This window comes from Odocoileus virginianus, chromosome 17, assembly GCF_023699985.2.
Source record: "Odocoileus virginianus isolate 20LAN1187 ecotype Illinois chromosome 17, Ovbor_1.2, whole genome shotgun sequence".
Taxonomy (NCBI): Eukaryota; Metazoa; Chordata; class Mammalia; order Artiodactyla; family Cervidae; genus Odocoileus; species Odocoileus virginianus.
Genome location: NC_069690.1, coordinates 31,300,136 through 31,326,075, shown reverse-complemented (window position 1 = coordinate 31,326,075; position 25,940 = coordinate 31,300,136). Strand labels below are relative to the sequence as shown.

At 49.0% G+C, this 25,940-nt stretch overlaps 1 protein-coding gene across 11 annotated transcripts in view; it reads left to right on the top strand.

Annotated features, from left to right (window-relative positions):
- CDRT4 (CMT1A duplicated region transcript 4) overlaps positions 1–24,887 on the top strand; it is a 45,118-nt gene extending 20,231 nt beyond the window's left edge. For 4 of the 11 annotated variants that reach the window (XM_020892257.2, XM_020892256.2, XM_070479137.1 and 1 more), the window contains 4 exons: positions 11,298–11,407; positions 11,881–11,962; positions 19,774–19,848; positions 21,499–24,887. In XM_020892257.2, the coding sequence (XP_020747916.2) occupies positions 11,390–11,407; positions 11,881–11,962; positions 19,774–19,848; positions 21,499–21,953 (630 nt within the window). In that variant the 5' untranslated portion in view covers positions 11,298–11,389 and the 3' untranslated portion in view covers positions 21,954–24,887. The remainder of the gene's footprint in view (positions 1–11,297; positions 11,408–11,880; positions 11,963–19,773; positions 19,849–21,498) is intronic. The other 7 variants (XM_070479135.1, XM_070479138.1, XM_020892262.2 and 4 more) reach the window with 5 other exon arrangements.
- Positions 24,888–25,940: the final 1,053 nt, after the last annotated feature.

Below are 25,940 nucleotides of genomic sequence, written 5' to 3'. Positions count from 1 at the left end.
TGCCCAGAGTCACACAGCTGGCAAACAACAGAACTAGGACAGGAACCCAGCGCCCTCTGACCCCAGTGTTCGCGCTCTGGGCGAGTGTAGAGCATTGGGTTCCCAGCCCCTCTGGGAGCTCTGACTCCATTGCCTGCTTGACCTCCTGTTGCTTTGCCCGCTCCTGACGTGGCCCTTCACTATCCAGACCTCAGCCAGTCCATGTGCCAGTTCTGACTTTCCCACCAGCTACTGGCTCCTGCTTCTCCAGGACCTCAGGACCTTCTTCTCCCAGTCCCCGTTTTCCTCAGGCCACCAGGTCTCTGGTGACAGGACAGACAGATGTGTGGGAAGTCAGGCTCTGAGGAGGGGGCTGATGACAGGGCATTTCCAGTCAGATGGGTCAGTGTCAGGTCTGATGGCACCTGGTAAACCTCATAGTGGGCAGTCCACTGCAGAGAGAAGATGGGAAGTTGCTTCCACAGCTCAAGGAGGCTGTTGCTGCAGGGAAAATGTCCAGAAATCAACAAAAAGGAAGGAAAGGTTTGCCAGGTTGCTGTGAGGGATGCTCTCAAGAAGACTTTTGAGAGTCCCTTGGACTGCAAGGAGATCAAACGAGTCCATCCTGAAGGAAATCAACCCTGAATAATCTTTGGAAGGACTGATGCTGAGGCTGAAGCGCCAATACTCTGGCCACCTGATGTGAAAAGCCAACTCATTGGAAAAGACCCTGATGCTGGGAAGGACTGACAGCAAGAGGAGTAGGGGGCAACAGAGGATGGGATGGTTGGATGGCATCACTGACTCAATGATGAATTTGAGCAAGCTCTGGGAGATTCTGAAGGACAGGGAGGCCTGATGTGCTGCAGTCATGGGGTCGCAGAGTCAGACTCGACTGAGTGACTGGACAACAGCTACAAGCGAGTGTCTGGTCTAGGTTAGGCATCAGGAATGTGCAGCAGGTCAGGCCAGCAGCCTGGGAAATACTTGGCCCACTTCGGTTTTCACTTTTCATTGTTTATTTCTAACAAATGTTTATTTCACCTTTGTAATTTTTAAAGTTTTTAGGAACATGCCAGAGAATGACTTTGTTCTGGTTTTTAGACTCTTGACTTTCGGTCGCAGAGAGACAGAAGCCAATTAATCACAGTCATGGGCTGTCAGCCAGGGCTTCTCAGAGGGGCCACCTGCAGGATGTCTCCAGCCTGTATTGTCCTTCAGCCACCCTGGAACCATCATTTCACTCTCTCTCATTGAGACCCTGGCCCTCTCTGACTCTGTAGCCCACTGGTTTTTCCACCACATCTGATCCTTTTTTTCTTCTTTCCAATTTCTTCAAACCAAGTCTGCTCTCTGATGCTAAAGAGAATCCCCTCTCCATATCTAGATGCACCTCCAACCGGTGGCCCTACAGCTGTGCTGACAGTGGGGGATGTAATGGTCCCCCCAACTCATCTCCACAGTCTCCCATCTCTCTTTTCACTTTCAAGTTTTGGTCCATTTCTGCCCACACTCTCTGCTCCCTTTTCTGGCCCCTGCCATCCTTACATCCTTAAACCATTTTACATTAGTATGTGCTCTGCTGAGTTGCTTCAGTCGTGGACTCCTTGCGACTCCATGGACTGTAACCTGCCAGGCTCCTCTGTCCATGGGATTCTCCAGACAAAAATACTGGAGTTGATTGCCATGCCCTCCTCCACGGAATCTTTGCAACAGAGAGATTGAACCTGTGTCTCTTGAGGCTCCTGCATTTACAGGTGGGAAGCCCCTTTACATTAATACATTTTACAATCAGCTTGTGAGTTTCTATAGACACTTTCATCTTAGTTGAGGTGACATCCAATCTACAGCCCAATGTAGGAGAACTGATATTTTTACAGTGAACATGGCATTTCTTTCCATTTATTCAGACTTCTAAACTAACACCCCAAAAAGATGTCCTTTTCATTATAGGGGACTGGAATGCAAAAGTAGGAAGTCAAGAAACACCTGGAGTAACAAGCAAATTTGGCCTTGGAGTGCAGAATGAAGCAGGGCAAAAGTTAACAGAGTTTTGCCAAGAGAACGCACTGGTCATAGCAAACACCCTCTTCCAACAACACAAGAGAAGACTCTACACATGGACATCACCAGATGTGACCAACACCGAAATCAGATTGATTATATTCTTTGCAGCCAGAGATGGAGAAGCTCTATACAGTCAGCAAAAACAAGACCGGGAGCTGTCTGGCTCAGATCGTGAACTCCTTATTGCCAAATTTAGACTTAAATTGAAGAAAGTATGGAAAACCACTAGACCATTCGGGTATAACATAAATCAAATCCCTTATGATTATATAGTGGAAGTGAGAAAGAGATTTAGGGATTAGATCTGATAGAGTGCCTGATGAACTATGGACAGAGGTTCGTGACATTGTACAGGAGACAGGGATCAAGACCATCCCCAAGAAAAAGAAATGCAAAAAAGCAAAATGGCTGTCTGAGGAGGCCTTACAAATAGCTGTGAAAAGAAGAGATGTGAAAAGAAAAGGAGAAAAGGAAAGATATATCCATTTGAATGCAGAGTTCCAAAGAATAGCAAGGAGAGATAAGAAAGCCTTCCTCAGCGATCAATGAAATAGATTGCTATTTCATAGAGGAAAACAATAGAATGGGAAAGACTCTTCAAGTCTTGAGATCTCTTCAAGAAAATTAGAGATACCAAGGGAACATTTCATGCAAAGATGGGTTCGATAAAGGACAGAAATTGTATGGAGCTAACGGAAGCAGAAGATATTAAGAAGAGGTGGCAAGAATACACAGAACTGTGCAAAAAAGATCTTCATGACTCAGATAATCATGATGGTGTGATCAGTCACACTCACTAGAGCCACACATCCTGGAATGTGAAGTCAAGTGGGCCTTAGGAAGCATCGCTACGAATAAAGCTAGTGGAAATGATGGAATTCCAGTTGAGCTATTTCAAATCCTAAAAGATGATGCTGTGAAAGTGATGCACTCAATATGCCAGCAAATTTGGAAAACTCAGCAGTGGCCACAGGACTGGAAAAGGTCACTTTTGAGTCTTATCCTAAAGAAAGGCAATGCCACAGGATGCTCAAACTACTGCACAATTGCACTCATCTCACACACTAGCAAAGTAATGCTCAAAATTCTCCAAGCCAAGCTTTAGTAGTACATGAACTGTGAACTTCCAGATATTCAAGCTGGATTTAGAAAAGGCAGAGGAACCAGATATCAAATTGCCAACATCTGCTGGATCATTGAAAAAGCAAGAGTTCCAGAAAAACATCTATTTCTGCTTTATTGACTATGCCAAAGCCTTTGACTGTGTGGATCACAATAGACTGTGGAAAATTCTTGAAGAGATGGGAATACCAGACCACCTGACCTGCCACTTGAGAAACCTGTATGCAGGTCAGGAAGCATCAGTTAGAACTGGACATGGAACAACAGACTGGTTCCAAATAGGACAAGGAGTACGTCAAGGCTGTATATTGTCACCCTGCTTATTTAACTTATATGCAGAGTACATCATGAGAAATGCTGGGCAGGATGAAGCAAAAGCTGGAATCAAGTTTGCCAGGAGAAATATCAATAACCTCGTATATGCAGATGACACCACTCTTATGGCAGAATGTGAAGAATAACTAAAGAGCCTCTTGATGAAAGTGAAAAGGGGAGTGAAAAAATTGGCTTAAAGCTCAACATTCAGAAAACTAAGATCATGGCATCCAGTCTCATCACTTCCTGGCAAATAGATGGGGAAACAGTGGAAACAGTGGCTGACTTTATTTTTTTGGGCTCCAAAATCACTGCAGATGGTGATTGCAGCCATGAAATTACTTGGAAGGAAAGTTATGACCAACCTAGACAGCATATTAAAAAGCAGAGACATTACTTTGTCATGAAAGGTCTGTTTAGTCAAGGCTATGGTTTTTCCAGTAGTCGTGTAAAAGAAAGCTGAGGGCCGAAGAATTGATACTTTTGAACTGTGGTGTTGGAGAAGACTCTTAGAAGTCCCTTAGACTGCAAGGAGATCCAACCAGTCCATCCTAAAGGAAATCAGTCCTGAATATTCATTGGAAGGACTGATGTTGAAACTGAAACTCCAATACTTTGGCCACCTGATGTGAAGAAATGACTCATTTGAAAAGACCCTGATGGTGGGAAAGATTGAAGGCAGGAGGAGAAGGGGACAGCAGAGGATGAGGTGGTTGGATGGCATCACCAACTCTGTGGACATGAGTTTGGGTAAACTCTGGGAGTTGGTGATGGACAGGGAGGCCTGGCGTGCTGTGGTCCATGGGGTTGCAAAGAGTTGGACATGACTGAGCGACTGAACGGAACTGAACCGAAACATGTTTTTTTAATAATGTATAATTTTCTGCAGAGAGGACTTGCATATCTTTTATTGGATTTATTTACTGACTTTGGCATTTTTTAAGTAATTGTAAACAGTAACATTTCAGACATTTTTTTCTGGCTGGTATTTAGAAGTAGTATGTTGTCTTTGCCTCCAACAAGCTTGCTCAACTCGATAATGCTAATAGTTTATTTGTAGATTCATTTGAGTATCAACAGGTATAGTCAGAGTCTTCTCTCTGTGTCCTTGGGGGATTGTTCCAGGACCCTTTGAGGGTATCAAAGTCCACGGATGGTCAAATCCCTTACAGTTGGCCCCATATATGCGGGTTCAGCACCCATAACTCCAGGGGGCAACTGTCCACTAGTTACAAGCACTAGTTTTAGAATCAAATTGACTTGCTTTTGAATTCTAACCTCAGCATTTGCCAACTGCAGGGCTTTGAGACAGTTGCTTGGTGTTTCTGAGGCTCATGACTCCCTTTACAGAATGGGGACACCATGTCATAGGTGGACAGTGGTGAGGAATGAATGGCGTGAAGTGTGTCCCTCTGGTGGCTGTGCTGGCCCTCCTGGGTCTCCATTTACAGTATTCCCATCGCTGTCCCCTCATCTGCCTTCCCCATGAACTCTGTAGCTCTCCCAGTTCTGGCTTTTACCCCATCATTTTATGGAATCACCCCCATACATGCTCCTAGTGTCAATGTCAATGGATTCATTTGGTCCTTGAGTTTCTTGATGCCTCTGTGGCTTTCACACATCCATCTCCGTGACATCTTTTTTCTGACACCAAATGTGTAAATCCTGACACCAGTTGATTCTCCCCTCCTCCGCCACCAGCTGGGTGCTTACACATGAATTCCATTCAGATTTTGTCTACCCGGAGAGTGTCAGATAGAGAGCTCAGTTTCACAAGACTGCCCCCATTTCAACTCAAGTCCCAAGGGTCTCCTCTGCTTCTCACTGGCTATAAATTTGGGGTTCCCATCACCCCTTCCTCAGATTTTCTCATTTGCTAGAATAATGCACAGAACTCAGGAAATGCTCCACTATTACTTTACAGGAAATGCTCACCAGGTTATTGTTCAGGAACAGCCAAATGGAACAGGTGGAGTTTGGTGACATGCAGTTGTTCAGTTGCTCAGTTGTGTCTGATTCTTTGCGACCCCATGAACTACAGCACGCCAGGCTTCCCTGTCCTTTACTATCTCCCAGAGTTTGCTCAAACTCATGTCCACCGAGTTGATGATGCCATCCAACCATCTCATCCTCTGTCACCCCTTTCCTCCTCCTGCCTTCAATCTTTCCCAGCATCAGGGTCTTTTCCAACGAGTGGGCTCTTTGCATCAGGTGGTCAAAGGATTGGAGCTTCAGCTTCAGCATCAGTCCTTGCAATGAATATTCAGCGTCATTTGCCAAAGGGACAAATGAGATTTTACTTCCTCGGTCAGTACTTTTCTTTACAAATCAGCTCAGTCAGAGAGTTTGGTTGTATCCTCTCCTCATCGCCCTTTGAGCATTAGTTGAGGAGGGAGCCCTGGCAACAGCAGGGCCTCCAAGTAGAGCTCTGATGCGCCCAGGGCTGGTGGCTGCTGCAGGAGCCAAGAAATCTCACCGTTTTCTTGCCCGCCTCTTGGCTTCAAAGTAAAGTTTTAGAAACCACCCATCAGGCGTGACCACACTGAGGTGGAAAAAGTGTTTCTGAAACTGGAGTCAAAAATTTCCACTGACACCAGAGTTTGGCACAGGAGTTCTTAGTCCAGGCGACATTCACACACCATTTCTGTGACTTCCTGGAAGCTAACACGAACCTCTCAGCCTTCCTCTGATATCTGGTGGGGAGATGGCAGAGGACAGCTCTCCTGTGTGAGAGCATCACCTGGCAGGCTTGTTGAACTCAGGTCCCAGCCCCATGCCAGAGTTTCCGATGCAGCAGGCCAGGGCAGACCAGAGAAAAAGCATTGCCAACATCTGCCAGGTGATGCTGAGGCTGGTCCCTGGACCACCTTGGTGACCTCTGGTCAGGGTCATATGCTCGCTGAGAGCAGGGAAGTGCCAGTGGGAGTCATCAATGTGTGTGTGCTCAGTCATGTCCAACCCTTGGCGACGCTATGGACTGTATGTCATGCTCCTCTGTCTGTGGGATTTCCCAGGAAAGAATGAATGCCATGCCCTTCTCCAAGGGATCTTCCCGACCCAGGGATCGAAACTGAGTCACTTACATCTCCTGAATTGGCAGGCGGTTTATTTACCACTAGTGCCACCTGGGAAGCCCAGTGGGAGGCATCAATAAATCCACTTAAATACACCCTCTGTGCATCCTTTGGGGTTGAGGACGGGAAGAGAGCCGTGGTGAGGGTCAGGGCCCACAGGGCGGCTGTGCAGTTCTGTTGCTGCCCCTAAACTGCCTGGCAACCCTGCTGGAGGTCCTGGGGCAAAGCAGCCATCCTCAGGCTCTGTCTGCATTGTCTCCTTGAAGCCTTCCTGATTTGCAGGATTGCTCCTGAACTGTGACTATCAGAAACTGTCAACAGTTCCGGTCAGGCCTACCTATTGGCAGGGGCACTTTAGGCAGAGGGATGCCGTGACCCAAAGACACCTTCCTGGGACCCCCACGTAGCCCCAGGAAAAGCCAGCCCCTCGTCTCTCCATCCCAGGGCCAGAGGACACGGGGTGGGGCTGGGCCCATGGCTCCATCAAAGTCAGGTGGATGCTGGCGGTCACAGCATGCTGGGCACTCGCGGCTCCTGGTTGCAGGCGCTGCGTCCCTGCTGCATACACAGAGCCTCCTTTCTTCCTTCAGGAGAAGCCACTCTTTCATGGGCAGTGCAGTTGAAGGAAGTGGAAAGTCCCAGACAGAGCCTAGGAGCCCCTCTAGGTCCCTTTGCCTCTTCTGGCCCCTCCCAAGGACAGGAAGAAACAGCCTCTGCAGGTGGGCAGGGTCCTGCCCAGAAGCAGGGTTTCTGGAGCCGAGGCCGGGATCGAGGGAGGGAAGGGGGAAGACCGAGGCCCGGGCTCTGGGCTGGACCGCAGCCCCGGCCGGCTCTCCGGCCACAGCCCAGGAGAGCCACGCAGAGAAGCTGCCGATCTCCACCCCGCCGGCTCCACATTCCTGGATGCTGAGGGAGGGATCCCAGTGTTTACTCCGAACAATGTTTTCCTCTGTCTGAACCGACTGGGCGTTAAATTCTTCCAGATTTCTGGCTCCACGTCGTAACTCCAACGGGAGAGAAATAGGTTTACGGCAGTTGGCAAGGGTGGGAACACAGGGTCCGTCCCTATACCTCGTGCGTCTAGAATTTCCATGGGTGGATGGAAAGACTGCCGGCTGTTTGGTGGTGGTGGTGGAGGGCTTGCCCTGGTTCTGCACCCTGCCTTTCACATTTCCCACCCTAGAGGGCAAAGTGAGCTTTCTCTTCTGGAACCGGGCAGAAAGGGGGCCGAGTGCTGAAGGTCAGGGCTTGCTGTGCTTTCTTGGTTGTGATAAACTCAGAAGTTGGGCTCACATGGAACTCATTTGGTGGGGTGCTGGGAAGCTGGCGTGCATCCTGGGTCTTGGGCTGCTGTGTGGGGAGGAGGTCAGAGCTGGAGAGAGAGAGAGGCAAAAAAAAAACAGCAACCCTATTTTCACAGAGAAATCTAGTGACCTGAGGGCTAGACTGTTGGGCCAGAAAGACCCCAACATAGCTGCTTGGGTCTCAGAACCACAGGCACCAGGTTGGTGCCTGTGATGATCTGTGACTGTTACTGTCCTTTAACGGGATGTCCTTTAACAGGATGACCACACAACGGGGCCACGGAGATCCTCTTCTCTTTATTAACTATATAGAGACCTTTGGGAAACCAGTAGGATCGATTCAAAGAGAAAGGCACCTTCCCTTTGAACACATTAACCTGGTTCCTGGTTTTTTCTCGGTGATGATGTGCTCTCTGTGGGGTCCTGGCTGAACCCTCAACTGTGGGGACAGCTGCCCTTCAGCCTTTTGAATAGGAACAGCCTAGATCCACATCAGGCAGGGGGCTGATGGTGGCCTTGAAACCCCCGGTTTTCTTACCCTGTGCTCTCAGACCCTGAAAACCTACTCCTGAATCCCTTTCATGGTGTGTGTGTGTGCGCGTGTGCACGAGTGCACACACGCACTCATGCACACACAGCAGGAGAGAAAGGTGGGTGGCCAGCCATCCAGATCCAGAGCCCAAACAGCATTTATGTAGTGGAGGGGGTGGGTTGGTAAAATAATTGTGTGACAGAATTTGACTTTATAATCTGGCTGCTTTCACAAAGCCATTTTGATGCCAAAGTCATTTTTACTTGGTCTTAAACCACTAAAGCTACAGCTTTTTGAACCTCTCAGGGAACATGTGAAGAAAGCACCCTGGCATCATCTCTGAGCCCCACCTCCACCCCTTCCCACCCTTCCCTGTCCCCTCTCTGCCTTGACCCCTCCAGCCACAGCAGTGTGTCCACAGCGTTGAGATGGCCTTGTTGAAACTGGCTTTGTTAGACAATGGCCTCATTTCTGTGGTGTTTGATAGCCATGAATTCTTGATGTGCACATATTCCCTTGTAGCAGGAGTTGCATTGTTCCCCAGAGATGGGAGCAGAGCAGAAAGAGGAATCATGTAGGGGAATTACCCCCATGGCTGGCAGCGTCCATGTCTCTGTTCAGGAGTAGGATCCTTCCTTGGGAAGTCTGATATGGGCCTTGTATCAGTTACCTCTTGCTGTGTTACAAATACCCCCAAATTTAGTTCCTTAAAACACACATGTACTTCCCAGTCTCCATGGGTTGAGAATCTGAGTGGGACTTAAACTGTGCCTCTGTCTCCAGGCCTCTCCGTGGGGGACAGTTGTGGTTTTGGCTGGGGCTGTGGTCCCACCTGAGAGGCTAACTGGGGAGGGTCCCTGCCCAAGCTTACTCGCGTGGTTATTGGCAAGATCAAGCTCCTCACAGGTTGTGAAACTAAGGGCCTCAGTCCCTTGCTGGCTAGAAATATCCCTGGCCATTGGCTTCCCCCTAGGGTGGCTTATAATAGGGTTTCCCTCTGATGTACAGAGACAAAGAGAGACAAAGACAGAGACAGAGAGTGAGTTCAAGAAGGAAGCCAAGGTTTCTGTGTAACCTAATCGCCATGTAATGTCCCATCACTTTGATCACATTCTATCTGTTAGAAAGGAGGTATTAGATGTGTGGGGGTGGGTGGGTTTCAGAGGATGTGAGTTCTGGTGGGCAGAGGATCTTTGGGAGCCTTCTAGGAGGCTGTCTGCCAAGGCTTCTGGGCCCAGTTCTGTTCGGTCTGTCCAGCCTGTGGGCCCTGGCACCCTAGTGGTTCTGATAAGCCTGTGGCTGTGAGGGGCAGAGATAAACGAGTTCTATGGTCACCAGAGAGTAAGACACAATGTTCTGAAGACCACCCAGGGGCTGGTGATTCTGAACTGGTTACACTTGCCCTCCACTCTCTCCTCTCATCCCACCTCCACCCTCTGCTCTCTCTGGAATTCATCTAGTTCTTGTCTTGGGTGACCATGTTATGTCATCATCTTGCTACCCACACGCGCCCCAGTCACACATCAGAGAGGTATGTTCATGTCATTAGTTCAGGCTTCCTGATCTTCTCTACAAAAGCAGAGAGTTAGAACTTACTGGTCACGACATCCTTCTCCCTGAATCAACTGGATTGGAGTAACATCTGTGGGACAGGGTGTTTCTCACGGAGAAACTGAAATTTGGAAGGACCAAGTAACCTGCTCAAGACTGGACTTAAGATGCAGAGCTGGAGCTCAGAACTCTCCTCCAGCCCATGTCCCCTTTAAGCTGCTCACATACCCAAGTCTCCAGATTGTTTCCAGCAGGAATCTGGCGAGACTTTTTGGCCCAGTTTGCTCATGAAGTCATCGCAGGCTGGAGCTGCGGTGGCCTGAGGAGAAGAGAAACGGGGTCAGCTGGGACCAGGGGTGTTGAAGCTGAGGGTTGCCCAGAGGCTTGTCTGGGGACATTGGGGAGTTGCAAAGGGCATGTGTATGCATGTGTGCATGTGCACGTTTGTGTGTAGGTCATAGACCCATAGACCCCCCCCTTCATCTTGGGGATCAGGGCCATGTGCATATCTGTACATTTGGACTCTAGTGGCTGCAGGTTGACTGGAATGCCTCAGACTTGCTGGGCTCGGGTCACCTCCAGAGGGTGTTCTTTCTGCAAGCAGATGATATAAGCAGGGCTGCTGGGACCTGAAGAGTGGCGTTGATGTGGGGGATGGGTGAGACTTGGGAACATAAGTATGCCCCCTTCTCATAGCCCATCCTGTCATCTCCTCTGCTCCAGCCTCTTCCTGGATGTCACAGTCCTGCATGACAGTCACCCAAGGAGGGTGAGGGCAGTCCAACCTGGGCTCCCACCTGCTTCATATAACGCACCTCACGACAGAGCCATCAAGGCCAGAGAAATCCTGTTACTGCCCCTAGTTTACAGACAAGGTCGTCGAGCCTCAGGAAGTTTAAGTATCCCACTGCAGGTCACACAGCTGGGCAGCAGCTGGCCTGTCCTGCGCTCATGCTCTTAATTATGTGTGCTGTGCTGTGCTTAGTCGCTCAGTCGTGGCTGACTCTTTGTGACCCCGTGGACTGTAGTCTGACAGGCTCCTGTCCGTGGGGACTCTCCAGGAAAGAGTACTGGAGTGTGTTGCCATGCCCTCCTCCCAGGGGATCTTGCCAACTCAGGGATCGAAACCAGGTCTCCCACATTGCAGGCAGATTCTTTACTGTCTGACCCACCAAGGAAGCCCACGGATACTGGAGTGGGTAGCCTATCACTTCTCCAGGGAATCTTCCTGACCCAGGGGTTGAACCGGAGTCTCCTGCATTGCAGGCAGATTCTTTACCAACTGAGCTACTAGGGAATCCCCTTAATTGTATACTCCAAATAACTGCTTCATATGCATCTTTGTCCCGTTAGGCACATTCTCGTATGTTGCCTCCTGGAGCTGTTGAAATACAAACATAGATCACAGAAACACCGTGGGAGCACCGAAGAGAGAGCTGGTTCTCATGCAGGGCTGCACAAGGGTGGGTCTGCAAGGCCAGGCCTCTGTCAGGAGAGGACGTCCCCCCAACACATACTGTGGAGGGCCCATTCCCGGAGAGTAAAAGTGTTCCGTGCACCCCTCCACTGTGCCAAGGAGAGACACATTAAAACCCTTGTTGAATTGGATTTCTGACTCAACAAAAACTCCTTTTGTCAGAACCTCAGAACTTCCTGGCACGTGACCGCACATATTTCCTATGTGGTAATGGGTCACTGTGGGCTGTTTGTATATCTGTGCCTAGAAAAATTCGTTTAAAATGAGTAGCTCAGTATTTCTCTCCAATTTCAAAGACCCCTTTCTTGATCTTTGGGTACTCAATCTTTGCTATTCTCTCTTTTAACTGCAGGCAACAGTTTTCCTGCATATTCAGCTGTCCATTTCCCCTAGAGCATCCATGGTACTTACATGATAGTGTATTTTACCAGTTTACCTTCCTCATTCTGTGTTTTTCAGAAAACTCTTGAGATGAGCCACACCACAGACTTCCAGAAGCTTCTGTGCTGGAGAAACAAGAACCAAAGACGGTCAGAGCGAGGTGAGCAAACCTGGGGAGAGAGACCCCAATACCAGGTCATGCACAATGGGACAAAGGGCCCTGGTAGACCAGGCACAGATAAGACACTTGAGAGAAGAGGGCAGGGCAGGTATAAGCCCCCTGTGGAGGCTGATCGGCCTCCTGGAAGGAGAGACGAAGGGGCATCTGAACTTATCATCGTTCTGAGGGAAGAAAAGGCCACTCCATCCTCTAAGAGCAGATGGGCGACACCCCTGGGTCGCATCTAGTAGCAGTGACATCGCTGTGTATGGTGGGCATGCAGGGGATGGAGTGCATGTTGGACCAGACGGGAAAGGAAACGGAGCTTCCGAGGAAAAGAGGGGTTGTCATTCAGTCTGTTCTGTGGCCCTATGGTTTTCTGTGTGAGACAAGGTTTCACTGAAGCCTGAATCCTGGACTTGGTGGCTTCAAGCCAGTGTCCTGGGGGCTCATTTCTGGGCAGGGCTTCCCAGCTGGCATTAGTGGTATATCCTCCTTCCCTCACTCTGGTGCTTTGCAGGAGACATAAGAGATGTAAGTTTGATTCCTGGGTCGGGAAGATCACCTGGAGAAGGGCATGGCAACCCACTCCAGTATTCTTGCCTGGAGAATCCCATGGACAGAGAAGCCTGGTGGACTACAGTCTATGGGGTTGCACGGTATCGAACATGACTGAAGCGATTTGGCATGCATGCATGTATATGTATATGTATATGTATATGTATATGTATATGTATATGCTGTATAGTTGTTCAGTCGTATACAACTCTTTGAAACCCTAGGGACTGTAACCCATCAGGCTCCTCTGTCCATGGGATTTCTCAGGCAAGAATACTGGAGTGGGCTTCCAGTTCCTTCTCCAAGGGATCTTCCTGACCCAGGGATCAATCCCCTCTCTCCTGCATTGGCAGGCAGATTCTTTACCACTTTGCAACCAGGGAAGCCCATAGGTTATGTGTATGTTGGGATAACTGACCCCTGAAGAAGGTGGCCACATTAGCTCTTTGGTTCCAGGTGGAGTCTCAAATGCAATCACCTTTTTTCTTTTTTTAAAAAAAAGCAAGATAGGGGTTTTAATATGATTAAAGTGAAGTTAAAAAAAAATCAGGTGAAACATGGCCTTATAAAAATCTTCCAATTAAGAAAAATATACAGGTAAACAGGCAAAAAAATAAAATTAATATTGTATAAGGATACATAAATAAAATTTTGCTCATCATTATTATCTAGAATATTAACTTTTGAAAAAGAAAGCATTATTTCTAGGATTTGCTTGATATTTATTATTTTTTTTAAAGATGTTTTAAATGTAAGTAATATATGCCAAGTTGAAAATTCAGTGTTCATTAAGGATGAAATGAAATTTGATTTCCCTCTTTCACTCTCTGGTCCCCTGGTCCCTGACTTAAACGGTAATCAATGTTAGCTGTTAGCAAGTCACCATCTTTAAAGCAAACCCTGGCCTGGGTTCCTGGTGCTTTGAGAACTGTAGAATCAGGTGGTGGGGCCCACTGATTGCGGCTGCCCTGGAGATGCCTGTCTGTCCTCCCATTGTTCCAGTGGAGCAGGGCTTCCTCTCTCTGATTGATTATACTGTGTGAAGCCACATGTTTTCATGGTCCCTTTACTCCTGAGTCAGCTGTCAGGCAGAGAGAAGGTCTCTGGGCACACACTGCTTCACGCCTTTCATGTCTGATTTCCTGACTATGAAAAGGCAGGGCTGGTTCCTGCTGCCTGTCTTTTCATCTTTCCTAGCCATCTTGCCTGTCGGTGTACCCGGCCACCAAAAACGTCCACGAAAGGAAAAGGTTGAACAGCGCTCCTCTGATTGTGCCTGTTTGGCTCATTTTGGAAATTTTATTTAAAAATTTGAACCTTGATCTCTAGACAGTATGGCCACGGGTGCTGTTTGCTGAATGAGTCTTCACATTACATTTATTTATTTATTTATTTTACTCTTTTAATTTTTTAATTTTTATTTTTTTCCCATTTATTTTTATTAGTTGGAGGCTAATTACTTTACGATATTGTAGTGGTTTTTGCCATACGTTGACATGAATCAGCCATGGATTTACATGTGTTCCCCTTCCCGATCCCCCCTCCCGCCTCCCTCTCCATCCCATCCCCTTGGGTCTTCCCAGTGCACCAGCCCTGAGCACTTGTCTCATTCATCCAGCCTGGGCTGGTGATCTGTTTCATCCTTGATAGTATACTTGTTTCAATGCTATTCTCTCAGAACATCCCACCCTTGCCTTCTCCCACAGAGTCTAAAGGTCTGTTCTGTACATCTGTGTCTCTTTTTCTGTTTTGCATATAGGGTTATCATTACCATCTTTCTAAATTCCACATATATGTGTTGATATACTGTAATGGTCTTTATCTTTCTGGCTTACTTCACTCTGTATAATGGGCTCCAGTTTCATCCATCTCATTAGAACTGATTCAAATGAATTCTTTTTAATGGCTGAGTAATATTCCATGGTGTATATGTACCACAGCTTCCTTATCCATTCGTCTGCTGATGGGCATCTAGGTTGCTTCCATGTCCTGGCTATTATAAACAGTGCTGCGATGAACATTGGGGTGCACGTGTCTCTTTCAGATCTGGTTTCCTCAGTGTGTATGCCCAGGAAGTGGGATTGCTGGGTCATATGGCACTTCTATTTCCAGTTTTTTAAGAAATCTCCACACTGTTCTCCATAGCGGCTTTACTAGTTTGCATTCCCACCAACAGTGTAAGAGGGCTCCCTTTTCTCCACACCCTCTCCAGCATTTATTGCTTGTAGACTTTTGGATAGCAGCCATCCTGACTGGCGTATAATGGTACCTCATTGTGGTTTTGATTTGCATTTCTCTAATAATGAGTGATGTTGAGCATCTTTTCATGTGTTTGTTAGCCATCTGTATGTCTTCCTTGGAGAAATGTCTGTTTAGTTCTTTGGCCCATGTTTTGATTGGGTCATTTATTTTTCTGGAATTGAGCTGCAGGAGTTGCTTGTATATTTTTGAGATTAATCCTTTGTCTGTTGCTTCATTTGCTATTATTTTCTCCCAATCTGAGGGCTGTCTTTTCACCTTGCTTATAGTTTCCTCTGTTGTGCAAAAGCTTTTAAGTTTAATTAGGTCCCATTTGTTTATTTTTGCTTTTATTTCCAATATTCTGGGAGGTGGGTCATAGAGGATCCTGCTGTGATTTATGTTGGAGAGTGTTTTGCCTATGTTCTCCTCTAGTTTCTGGTCTTACATTTAGATCTTTAATCCATTTTGAGTTTATTTTTGTGTATGGTGTTAGAAAGTGTTCTAGTTTCATTCTTTTACAAGTGGTTGACCAGTTTTCCCAGTACCACTTGTTAAAGAGTTTGTCTTTTTTCCATTGTATATTCTTGCCTCCTTTGTCGAAGATAAGGTGTCCATAGGTACGTGGATTTATCTCTGGGCTTTCCATTCTGTTCCATTGATCTATATTTCTGTCTTTGTGCCAGTACCATACTGTCTTGATGACTGTGGCTTTGTAGTAGAGCCTGAAGTCAGGCAGGTTGATTCCTCCAGTTCCATTCTTCTTTCTCAAGATTGCTTTGGCTGTTTGAGGTTTTTTGTATTTCCATACAAATTGTGAAATTATTTGTTCTAGTTCTGTGAAGAATACCATTGGTAGCTTGATAGGGATTGCATTGAATCTATAGATTGCTTTGAGTAGTATACTCATTTTCACAATATTGATTCTTCCAATCCATGAACACGGTATATTTCTCCATCTATTTGTGTCCTCTTTGATTTCTTTCATCAGTGTTTTATAGTTTTCTATGTATAGGTCTTTTGTTTCTTTAGGTAGATATACTCCTAAGTATTTTATTCTTTTTGTTACAGTGGTGAAATGGTATTGTTTCCTTAATTTCTCTTTCTGTTTTCTCATTGTTAGTGTATAGGAATGCAAAGGATTTCTGTGTGTTATTTTCACATTACATTTAAATTGAGAATTTTACTATTTATCATTGAACAGTCCTCAGATAAATATGAAATTTAGATTCGTAGTTTTACCCAAGGCTCTGTTCTGCTTCCTGCAGCACATCTGTCAAGCATTTTTTGTGCCAACTCAGCATCATGGTTCATAGGCAGGAACCCTGCAGCCTGTGTGAGCTGCACCCAGAGAGGAAGGGGGGCCTGAGGAGACATACTTCACTCAGGACTTGAACTCCTCAGTACCCACTGCCCATCACCCGCCAGTCCATCAGAATTCAGCACAACCATCTTCTCTTCTTGAACCTGTTTCATGCTTTCCCACCCTGACCTGGGTTGAGTTAGGAAGATTGTGGTTTGACTCCTCAATGGGCCAGGTGCTCCTTGAACCGAAGTTCCAGGCCTGGTGCATGGTGACAGTGGACCCCCCATCTGCAGAGTGACTGAGGGGACTGCTTCTGGTCTCTGCAGAAACTTCCCTTCTTTTATTTCTGATGACTCGGATGACATGGGCTGGTTGTGTTTGATCTGTTATGCGCATAGGAGACAAACGTGCTTTGTGGACCCTTGGCACTGTGAAGGGTAGACCCTTTCTCCCTCACCCCCCGAAAGCAAGAGACAAACATGGGGTTCTCCACTGTGGGCTCTCGGGGAGGGTGGGACCCACACCTCTTAGAAGTGCTGGGTTTGGGGCTCAGTATGGATTTGGTGAACACCTGCACCCATGCAGGAACTGATGTGCATGGCAGTGGGCATTTCAACTCTGCTTCTACTTCTGTGTCCCTCAGAGTCTGTGTGTAATCATTAGAGAACATGGATGTACAGAAGCTTCTTCAAGAAGCAGCATGTCCCCCTTCTTCCTCCTGCCACTGTGATGAGTCAGTGATGCCAGGCCTGTGTCAGAAGATGGGCACTTCAATGAGGCTCCTGCCTTCTGCCCCAGGGTGGTGCCCACCCCCCTCATCCGCTGCCCTGGAAAGGGGCATGGTCTCTATTAGGACCAGCTGACAGCTACCAAAGCTGCCCATCGCGTGCAAGTAGGCTTTTTAGCAGAGCTCAGTAATGGGCTTGTTTCTCCTCTCTTGGAGTGGACGTATGTTTGAGGTTGAGAAGGTGGCTAGCAAGTTGTCGCATAGGGAGGGGGGAGGGGAGGCCAGCTTGCTCCTCCCCACCCCTGTCCCCTCTGTCTTAGCTCAGAAATTCTCAGGGCTTCTCAGTATAGTATCAGGATCTCCTGGGTGCCCCCTGGAGCCTATCAGCTCCATAGTGTTGAGTGTAGCGATGGGGCAGTGTGAAGAGGTAGAGGAAGTCTTGGTAAGTGGGTGGTGGGCTCATGGTAAGTCTGTCGGGGGGTACAGTGCTTCCTTAGGTCTGAAGTGCGGGACGTCAGAGAGTGTTCTCAGCCTATAAGACGAGGGTCCGCTCAGGATGAAGGTCAGCATGGGAACACCATGTGGCACCAGGCTGGTTCAGGTCTTAGAGATAAGACTCCCAGGACACTTCTGCCCTAAGTGGATGCTTCCTCTTCAGCCCAAAATAAATGCAGAGTAACCAGAAGGCAGACAAGGAAACAGACAGGCCAGGGAGGAGACCGGAGGTTGAGAAGGGTAAGTGCAGAGGTGAAAAGAAACTCCGCACCAGCTTCCTGCTGGGGAAAATATGGTTCTCCATCCGTGGGGGGTGGGGTGGGGGTGGGGGTGCCGAGGGGGGTCAGAGGAACTCCTTGGATGGCTCAGGGAGAAGAGGGAGATGAGATGCAAACAAGACAAGATGCCTGCAGGCTGAAGCAGAGCAGGGGGCAGGCCAAGCAGAAGGAAGGAAGCAGGTCTACTTTCCAGGGAGCACTGGGCCCTCCATTTGGCTTGGCCCTTCCCAGGTGGCGCTAGTGGTAAAGAAACCACCTGCCAATGCAGGAGACATAGAGATGTGGGTTCAATCCCTGGGTCAGGAAGATCCTCTGTAGGAGGGCATGGCAACCACTCCAGTATTCTTGCCTGGAGAAACCCTATTCTTGCCTGGGAAATCCCATGGACACAGGAGCCTACCAGGCTATAGTCCTTGGGGTCGCAAAGAGTCGGACATGACTGAGCAACTAACACTCACTTTTTTCACTTTTTCTTTTGCATTCTGTGGGGCACAGCTTGGGAAACACTGGATTAAGACACTGTCCTGCCCATAAGGGTTTGTGCATACAGCACTATTTTCACAGTGTCTGTGGGGCAAACAATCTGAGTGTTTGGGGTGGATTTGTACCCACTGATTCATTAGTCTTGCCTGGAACCCACAAAATCCTTTTGCAGGAGGGTTTCCTGAGATATGAATGTGGCTGGTGGCCATGGACAGAGGGTGAATTAGTTCTGCATGAAAGCACCATTCTTAGTCTCCACTTTAAGACACTGGTTCTTTAATCCTCCTGATTCCAGTATTACGTGGTTGTGGGAATGTTCCATAGCCCTTAATTAAAAAAAATTTTTTTAAGATTTTTATTTTGATGTGGAATTTTTAAAAAGTCTTTATTGAATTTTCTATAATATTGCTTCGTTTTATTTTATTTTATTTTATTTTTATTTTTTGGCTGTGAGGCATGTTATAATAAAGCTCTGACCTTGGAAATGATGTACTTTATAACTACAGTGGGATTGATGGTGGCCCTGTCGAGGGCTCCCTTCCCTGCCTTCCCCAGTGACTCCTCAGTGGGGAGGGAAAAGGGCAGAGAGTCTTGGAATTGCTCACCTGAGGGGCGTTTCCTACCTGCATAAGCCAAGCCTTGTGTATGTTGCAGCTGAAAGAAAGATTTAGAATTGTCATTCAGCCTCTAACAGGGCTACTAAGAGTAGGTCCTCACACTGGCAGCAGCACCTGGGCGTGACTTAGACATGCACATTCTCAGGCCCCCAGAGCAGCCGGCAGACCCTTCATCCCTGGTGCAGGACCCTGCTGCTGTGTTTTCCCAGTCCCACCCCCCAGGGTTCCCATGGAGTGGCACCACCCTGGACCCATGGTTCTTATAGCAGGGTCTCCTGGACACAGCTCCAGACTCACCCTCAAGCTTGTTCAGAGCCACTCAAATTCTTAGTCCCTAGGTGTTGACAGGAGGCAGTGGGCATGCTCCCTGGGCCTTTCCAGTGCTCAAGGAATGAATCTATAATGTCATCCGTTCTCCAATGTGCATTTCTGGAGCTTGGAAGTAGAAAGGAGCTGAAAAGGTCACTAAGTGGTTAATAATAAAACCTCACCAATCTTTATTGCTGAAGATTTGAATTGTGGCTCTGGACCTGGGCCCAGGGATGTTTTAACAACCCTCCAGGCGGATGAACCCTCAGGTTCGAGAGTCCCTAGACTGCAGTTACCATTGGATTCCCACATGCACACGGTCATGTCAGGCAGGAAGGTGGCCTTATTGCAGCCTCTGCCTGCGGGCCTAAGGTTGACTCCAGGCAGCTGCCCATCTCCGCTGCCCCTTCCCTTGATAGCAGGTTGAGGAGGGTGCTGCCTGGGAGAGGTATTCCACCCAACGGCAGTAACATGCTCACTTGGGCTCTGGTGGAGAAGAAGACATGGTTTTGAAGTGGGGATGTTTCTTTCTTCACCTTTTCCCTAGTCCAGCTTCGACACAGCCCCCAAACCAGCCCCGCACTGGGTCCTTGAAAGCCGGCAGTCAGAAGGTGGAGGCCTGGAGCTGGCCTGCCCTCCCAGCATGCCCTGGGCTCAGCCCGTCTCTCCGGCTCCCGGAGGCTCCTCCTTGTCTCTGAGCCGACAGAGGCCCTTGAGCTCAGGCTCCCAGGGAGGCTGCTCATCGCTTTCTTCCAGGACTCTCTGTGGGAGTCCAGGCTTACAGATGTTTTTCTCCAAAGGTATTCAGGCCTTCACTGTGAAGAACTCGGTAAACACAGAGAGGCTCGATGCAAGAAAGATGAAGATGGAAGAAAGTGAGGCTCAGGTCTTCGCAGTGGGTGGGGTTGGCCAAGGTTGGGGGGTGGTGGGGGCGGGGAAGACGCCGAGGTGGCCGCTCTTGTCACACTGGTGCGCGGATCTGGTGGCTTGGAGAGACAGAAGGGGCAGGTCTCTGGGTAGTTTCACCTCTGTCCTGTACAGTGGATGCCCTAACCCGCAGGACCCTGGAGTTTTGCGTCTGCTTTGGGGAGGCCAGGACGGATGGTCATGTCTGTGCCTGGAAGCTTGGATACTCTTCTTCTAGAGTGAGGTGACATCACGCATCCTGTCTCCCCCAGGCACAGTGACACCCTTGCCGGGACCTGGAACCTTCCATGATGCTCTTCCTCATGTCCCTGTCTCCGAGGAGCTCTCGTTTCCCCACAAGGGAGCCTGGGAATCACTTTAGAATCTGCCTCTTCTCTTGAGTTGTAGTGCTTGTCACTGAATTCAGGCTGGAGAAGGCAAGATGAAACTTTTAAGTCCCCTGCCTCTCCAACTCATATCAAAATGACCAAAGGACTATAAAATTAGGGAAAGTAGGCGCCACCTGAGGAAATGGGGCAGGAGAAGCTGTGGGAGGGAAATTTGGAGGCCTTTCTTCTGGACCAAGTGAAGCTGCAAAGGAAAGAAAGAAGGTCTGACTTGGAAGGACTTGGTATTCACAGAGGGATGGGCTGCTGGCAAACTAATGGGTGGATTTTCCAGTAAAGCTGCCCCTACCCCAGACACCCAAAACTTCTGGCCAGCAGCTAAAGTGAAAAGCTTATGTATGTGTGAGCCTGTGAGACTTGAGTTCAAACCCACCAAGTGTGAGTTGTGCAGGACGGATGGCCTTGTCCTCTCTCAAAGGGAGATGACACCCATTATCAGGCGTAACAAGGATTAAATGGAAAAGGCAGTGAGACTCAGCCAAGATGTTCACAGTTGCTGTACTGATTACTCTATGCCAGGTACTGTGCTAAATAAAATCTTTACATACATTGCTTCCTTTAATCCACAAGAAAGTTCTTTGGGGTTGTTCTTTTTCTAGTCACTGCTTTACAGGCAAAGCAGCTGAAGTTAAGGAGGGTCAGAGACTTGCTCGAGATTCACAGATAAGAAGAAGGGGTGGAGAACAAATTTGAACTCAGATAGTCCAAGTGCAAAGCCCATGCTTTCAACCCCTGAGCTACACTGTTACAGGTCCTTGACTTATATTACTTTATTTCATTCTTCCTATAGCCTTATGGTAACCATTTTTACTGGTGAAATGTCACAGGTTTATAGGTTAAACAATTTGATGTATGCAAAGATTTGAAACCAAGCCTGCTGGACTCCAAGGTCCCGCTCTTGACCATTGTTTTCCTTAATTAATATACTCCGTGGAGTGTCATTCTGTCTCCCAACTTAACAGATTTTCTAGTAAAGCTCCCCCCACCTCAGACACCCAAAACTCCTGGCCAGCAGCTAGAGTGAGAAGATTATGGATGTGTGAGCCCGTTAGATTTGAGTTCAAGCCCACCATTTTTTTTCCCACTGAATACAGGGTGTGGAAGGGCTAACATGCCTGATGGGGAGAAATCCAAACTCTGATTCCTCTGACCCCTAAAGAATGGAACCATTGCTGCGAGTGCCTCTAAATCGCCTGTGTTTCTCTTTGCCAGTAGAACTCACTGAGAACATCGGGCTCCCGGTGAATCTGCTTGAGAAACATGACCCATGGCCGGCCTATGTCACTTACACCTCCCCGGTGGTGAAGAGACTCATTGAGAAGAGCAAGGCCAGAGAGCTGGAGTGCTTGCAAACGGTGGAGGAGAGTCGGCAGGTGGGCAAGCAGAGCAAGCCAGCCAGCTTCATCCAGCTGAAGAGGAGAAAGTCCTCCAAGTCCTCGGGCACTGCCACCTTCAAGGACCTGAGGTCCGAGACCATGCTGTCTGTGTGGGGCTCCCTCTCCATGTCGGCCACGGGGCCCCCGAGGGTCCCAGAGACCCTCCACCTGCACTCGGACTCCAGGGCGAGTCCCACCGCCAGCTACAACAAGATCATCTTTGCCCGGGCACCCACCATGAGGACGCTCCCTTACACGGCCGGGCGGCCATCAGAAATGTTTTGTCTCTAGCCAGAGTCCTCGCAGCTGACCCCCGAGCTTGTATGGCAATTAAGCGCCGTTTGCCACACGTTGTGTGGAGGCCCTTGCATTGGAACTCCCCCCTACTGGTGCAGAGGTTGGCTGAGATCAACCCCAAGGGATGGGGGCCATGGGTGGGCGGGTGCACCCCCTCTGGCAGTGCAGTTAAGTGGGCCTGGGAATGCCAGGCTCCAGTTCCTGGTGTAGACGCTTAGGACCTAGCTGGGGGTGAGTCAGTTCTGGTCCAGGCAGCAGACAGAAACCACACCAGAGATTCTTTCTATTAATAGAAAGAATCCCTGAGCAGGCCACTGAAAAGATAGGAAGAGGGTTCAGAGGGTGTGGATGGAGAGGCACCTGCAGGAAGCAGCCTGGGGCATGCACCCAGGGAAGATGCAAATATATTAAGTTAGACGCTTGGTGACGGGCAGGTGGGCTGATCTCTGATTCCTGAGGTGGGCTAACGAATGCTTCTCAGCAAACGCTGGTGTCCTGAGCTCAGAGGACAGCCCTGTGGGGTGGCACCCCTGCCTCTTGGCTCATGACCCCCCAAGCTTGGTTCCAAGAGTGTTGGGGAAACCCAAGAGGGACTCAGATGTTTCTGGAAGGAGTTGACACCACCCAAGTGAATGAGTATTGCTGAGGACAGGAAGCCAGCAGGAACCAAATCTGGAGTGAGTCCCTTCGTCATCCTCCAGCCTTGACGCTCTCTCTGGCTCTCCCAATAGGCAGAGCTTAACCAGGAGGAAAATAGAAATGTGATTTGCAGCAACTCAAACCCTGCCTCTTGAAGTAGAGTGTGAAAGGATGGACTTGCAGCCAGGGAATTAAGCTTGAGTCCCTGCCCAGTGAGTTCCAAGAGATCCCACCTTGCTGTCCTACTTGGTTCCTGAACCTGTATTGGGAAGTTTCTTCCTTGGGGGGTGCTTACAAAGCGGCCATGGGGGTCCAAGTGTCTGCTGCTGAGAGATGGGGAATTCTGTCCCCTGAACTTCTCTGAGACTTGTGGAGCAGAGCTGGCGGGGAGACAGCTCTGGCTGGACCCCAGCTGTGCTTTGTCAGACAGTTGGAATTGGTCCACCCATGCTCGGGCTATTCTCAGCTGGCCTCAGAGCAAACGATGCTGTCCTCTGTCTGCAGGCAGACACACTATGTGTTTAGTCACAGAGGGGACCCAATGTGACAGACAGACCACCCAGTCTCAGGTTTGGGGCTCTTCCACTGAGCGTGGCTTCGCTGATTGTATCTGTCTTCTTTGCCTCACCCAAGTGTCTGTGCTTGTGTAAGTGAAACGGTTAATACTCACCCAGCTTCTCACAGAGACACAGAAGATGCAATGAGTCAGTTGTTGGAAAAGGTGGAAGCTGCGCTGTGAATGTGCCCTCTCCACCCAGGAGCCCTGCAGAAACACCTGGCTGCACTCTGGCTGCCGTGAGCTGTGTCGAGAGCTGCATAAGTTAGGAGCTCCAGATCCATTCCTGGGTCCGCAGCTCTTGGCCAGAATGAATTCTTACAAAAATAATGTGATTTACAGTGAATCCAAATGACTGTCCATGGAACATTTACAGACATAGAGGCAGATGATAAATTCCCAACAAAAATTTTTCTTTTCTCTATCCCTTTATGGGAGTTTATAGCTAGAGTATACTTGGGAAGTGATGGATTATAGATTTTCCGTTGTGTCAGTGTTTGCAGGGGTTTGGGCTGATTTCTTTCCATTCCTTTGAAGGCAGAATTGTTACATAGTGTTTTGTTTTGTTTTTGGTGGCTGTTGCTTTTTAAATTTCTAGGTGTTTCACAGTTTTTACAAATATATACTCTTTAAATTAATGGTTGTTTTATAGATAACATTGCTTAGGTTAATTTAATTCTCAGTCTGTTATACAAGCAGGAGCTAAGCACTCCAGCACCTTATGCTGTGATGAGAATGTCTTGTGTCTGTGGCTGCAGTCCAGATGCGTTGCCTTCTGGGGCTGTTTTAAGAAAGAAAAACTCTTAATTGCTTTGAAAGGGAGGAGTCTGTTCAAGGCCAAACTGGGTTCATAGGTCCAGCCACTTCAAGGACTTGACCATGTTGGCTTGAGGACCGAGGGGGCTGCCTGGAAGGGGTTCTCCTGGGGAGGCAGCTGATGGACAGAGGAGCTGGACCAGTGATGAAGCCTCCGTCACTGGAGGAAGGAGGGTGACCCTGAGGTATCAAAGTGGCTGTTGCTTAAATTTGTCTCCAGGCCCAGATGCCTGACTGCATGGAGGTGGGGGCCCTGGAGCTGAACTCGTGCTAAACTCATGGAGGACTCTTGCTAAAATCCTGGGAGGCCCTGAAGTAACAACAAAAAGTGGCGGAGAGACTTCTTGATGTCACAAGGCACCCATGTGCAGGCTCCCCGCCCTGGGTGTGGACACGAAGCTGTGGGCCTGTAGAGCCCAGTGGATGCTCGGCGGGACTGGACTGGCTTTGCTAATGAAGCTGGGAGACTTCCTGGTGCTCCCAGGGCCCGCAAGCAGCCTTCCAGCGGCCTGGAGTTGGCCCAGCAGGCGGGGCTTGGAGTGGAATGTGGATTCTTCCGAGTGCAACCTCAGCCGCCTTCTGAGTGGAGGGCCTGGGGGAGCTCAGGTTCCTCTGGATATGCTGGACTCAGCCCTGGGAGTCCACAGCCTGTAGCTGCCGCCTCTTTATCTCCACAGCATCTGGAAAGTTCTGTCTGGCAGGGGAGCTGTTTCATCTCCCCACTCTGGTTGGTGTGTGAAACACCAGAGTGTATCTTTTGTTAGCCCTTCTATGCTGCTCTGTAACTAAGGACCCCTCTGCCTCTGACACGTTGAGTAGCTGTTTTTGAGCAAATTCTCTGGCTCCCGTGCACGATACGGTTTTTTTCTGTTTGCAGATTCCACAGTTGGTGTTTAAACAGTTGACGTTTACCTTCAGCTGAGCCTGTGGTCCTTGCCATTCAGGGGTCGGGAGGGGTGGGGGTGGGGAAGGTGGGCTGTAGGACAGACGATCTGGCAGTTCTTGGAGCTGCTGTGTGCCAGCCAGATGTTTGGGGGTGGCCCAGGGATCCTCCAATTGGAAACGGAGGCCAGGGCGGGGACTGAGGGCAGGGGCTCGGTAGAGCCGAGGACTTGACTGACAGCGCGTGTGATTACAAATCCTTCTGGTCCATTGGGCCTGAGGGCCTTGTGTGGGAGGCACAAATGCCTCACAGTCCCCTTAGTCTCCTTTTTCAGGACAGAGATAAAATAATGGGCCCCCTGAGGTAGGGGTTTGGACCCCTGGGCTTTGGTGGGGGCCATGGGAGGGAGAGGGGACACAGCCCAGGAATCCCAACCAAGGGCCAGCCCCACCTCCCTGGAGATGGAAAGCCAGCAGCAGGAACCCCAGCCCTGCAGCCTCGCTCCGCATGTCCACAGAGGTGGTAGAAAAGATTGTTAAGTACTTTGTGGGACGTGGGTGCACCCGTGTGCCTGTTCTGCCCCTGCAACTCTCTTCAGCTCTGTCTGAGAAGTCACTCCTAGAAGCTTCTTGGAATCCCCACCCTTCTGGAGTGAAGTGCAAAAACCGCACCTTATCAGTGATGAGACCGAATGAGAGCTGGAGGGGCAGTAAACAAGGGCCTGGGATTTACCAGGATCCAGCATCGCTGAGCCTCAACTGAAGCTCAGATAATCAGGAAATCTTCCCTCTTCCTTGCTCATTACCCACTTCCCCAGCCCCAGCTGTCACCAGGGACCCAAAGCCTCAGCCACCTGCTTTTGTTCTAAGTTGCTTCAGTCGTGTCTGACTCTTTGCGACCCCATGGACTATGACCTGCCAGGCTCCTCTGTCCATGGGATTCTCCAGGCAAGAATACTGGAGTGGGTTGCTATGCCTCCCTCCAGGGGATCTTTCCGACCCAGGGAGTGAAGCCGTGTCTCTTATGTCTCCTGCATTGGCAGGCGTGTTCTTTACCACTAGTGGCATCTGCTTAGGTACTTGGAACT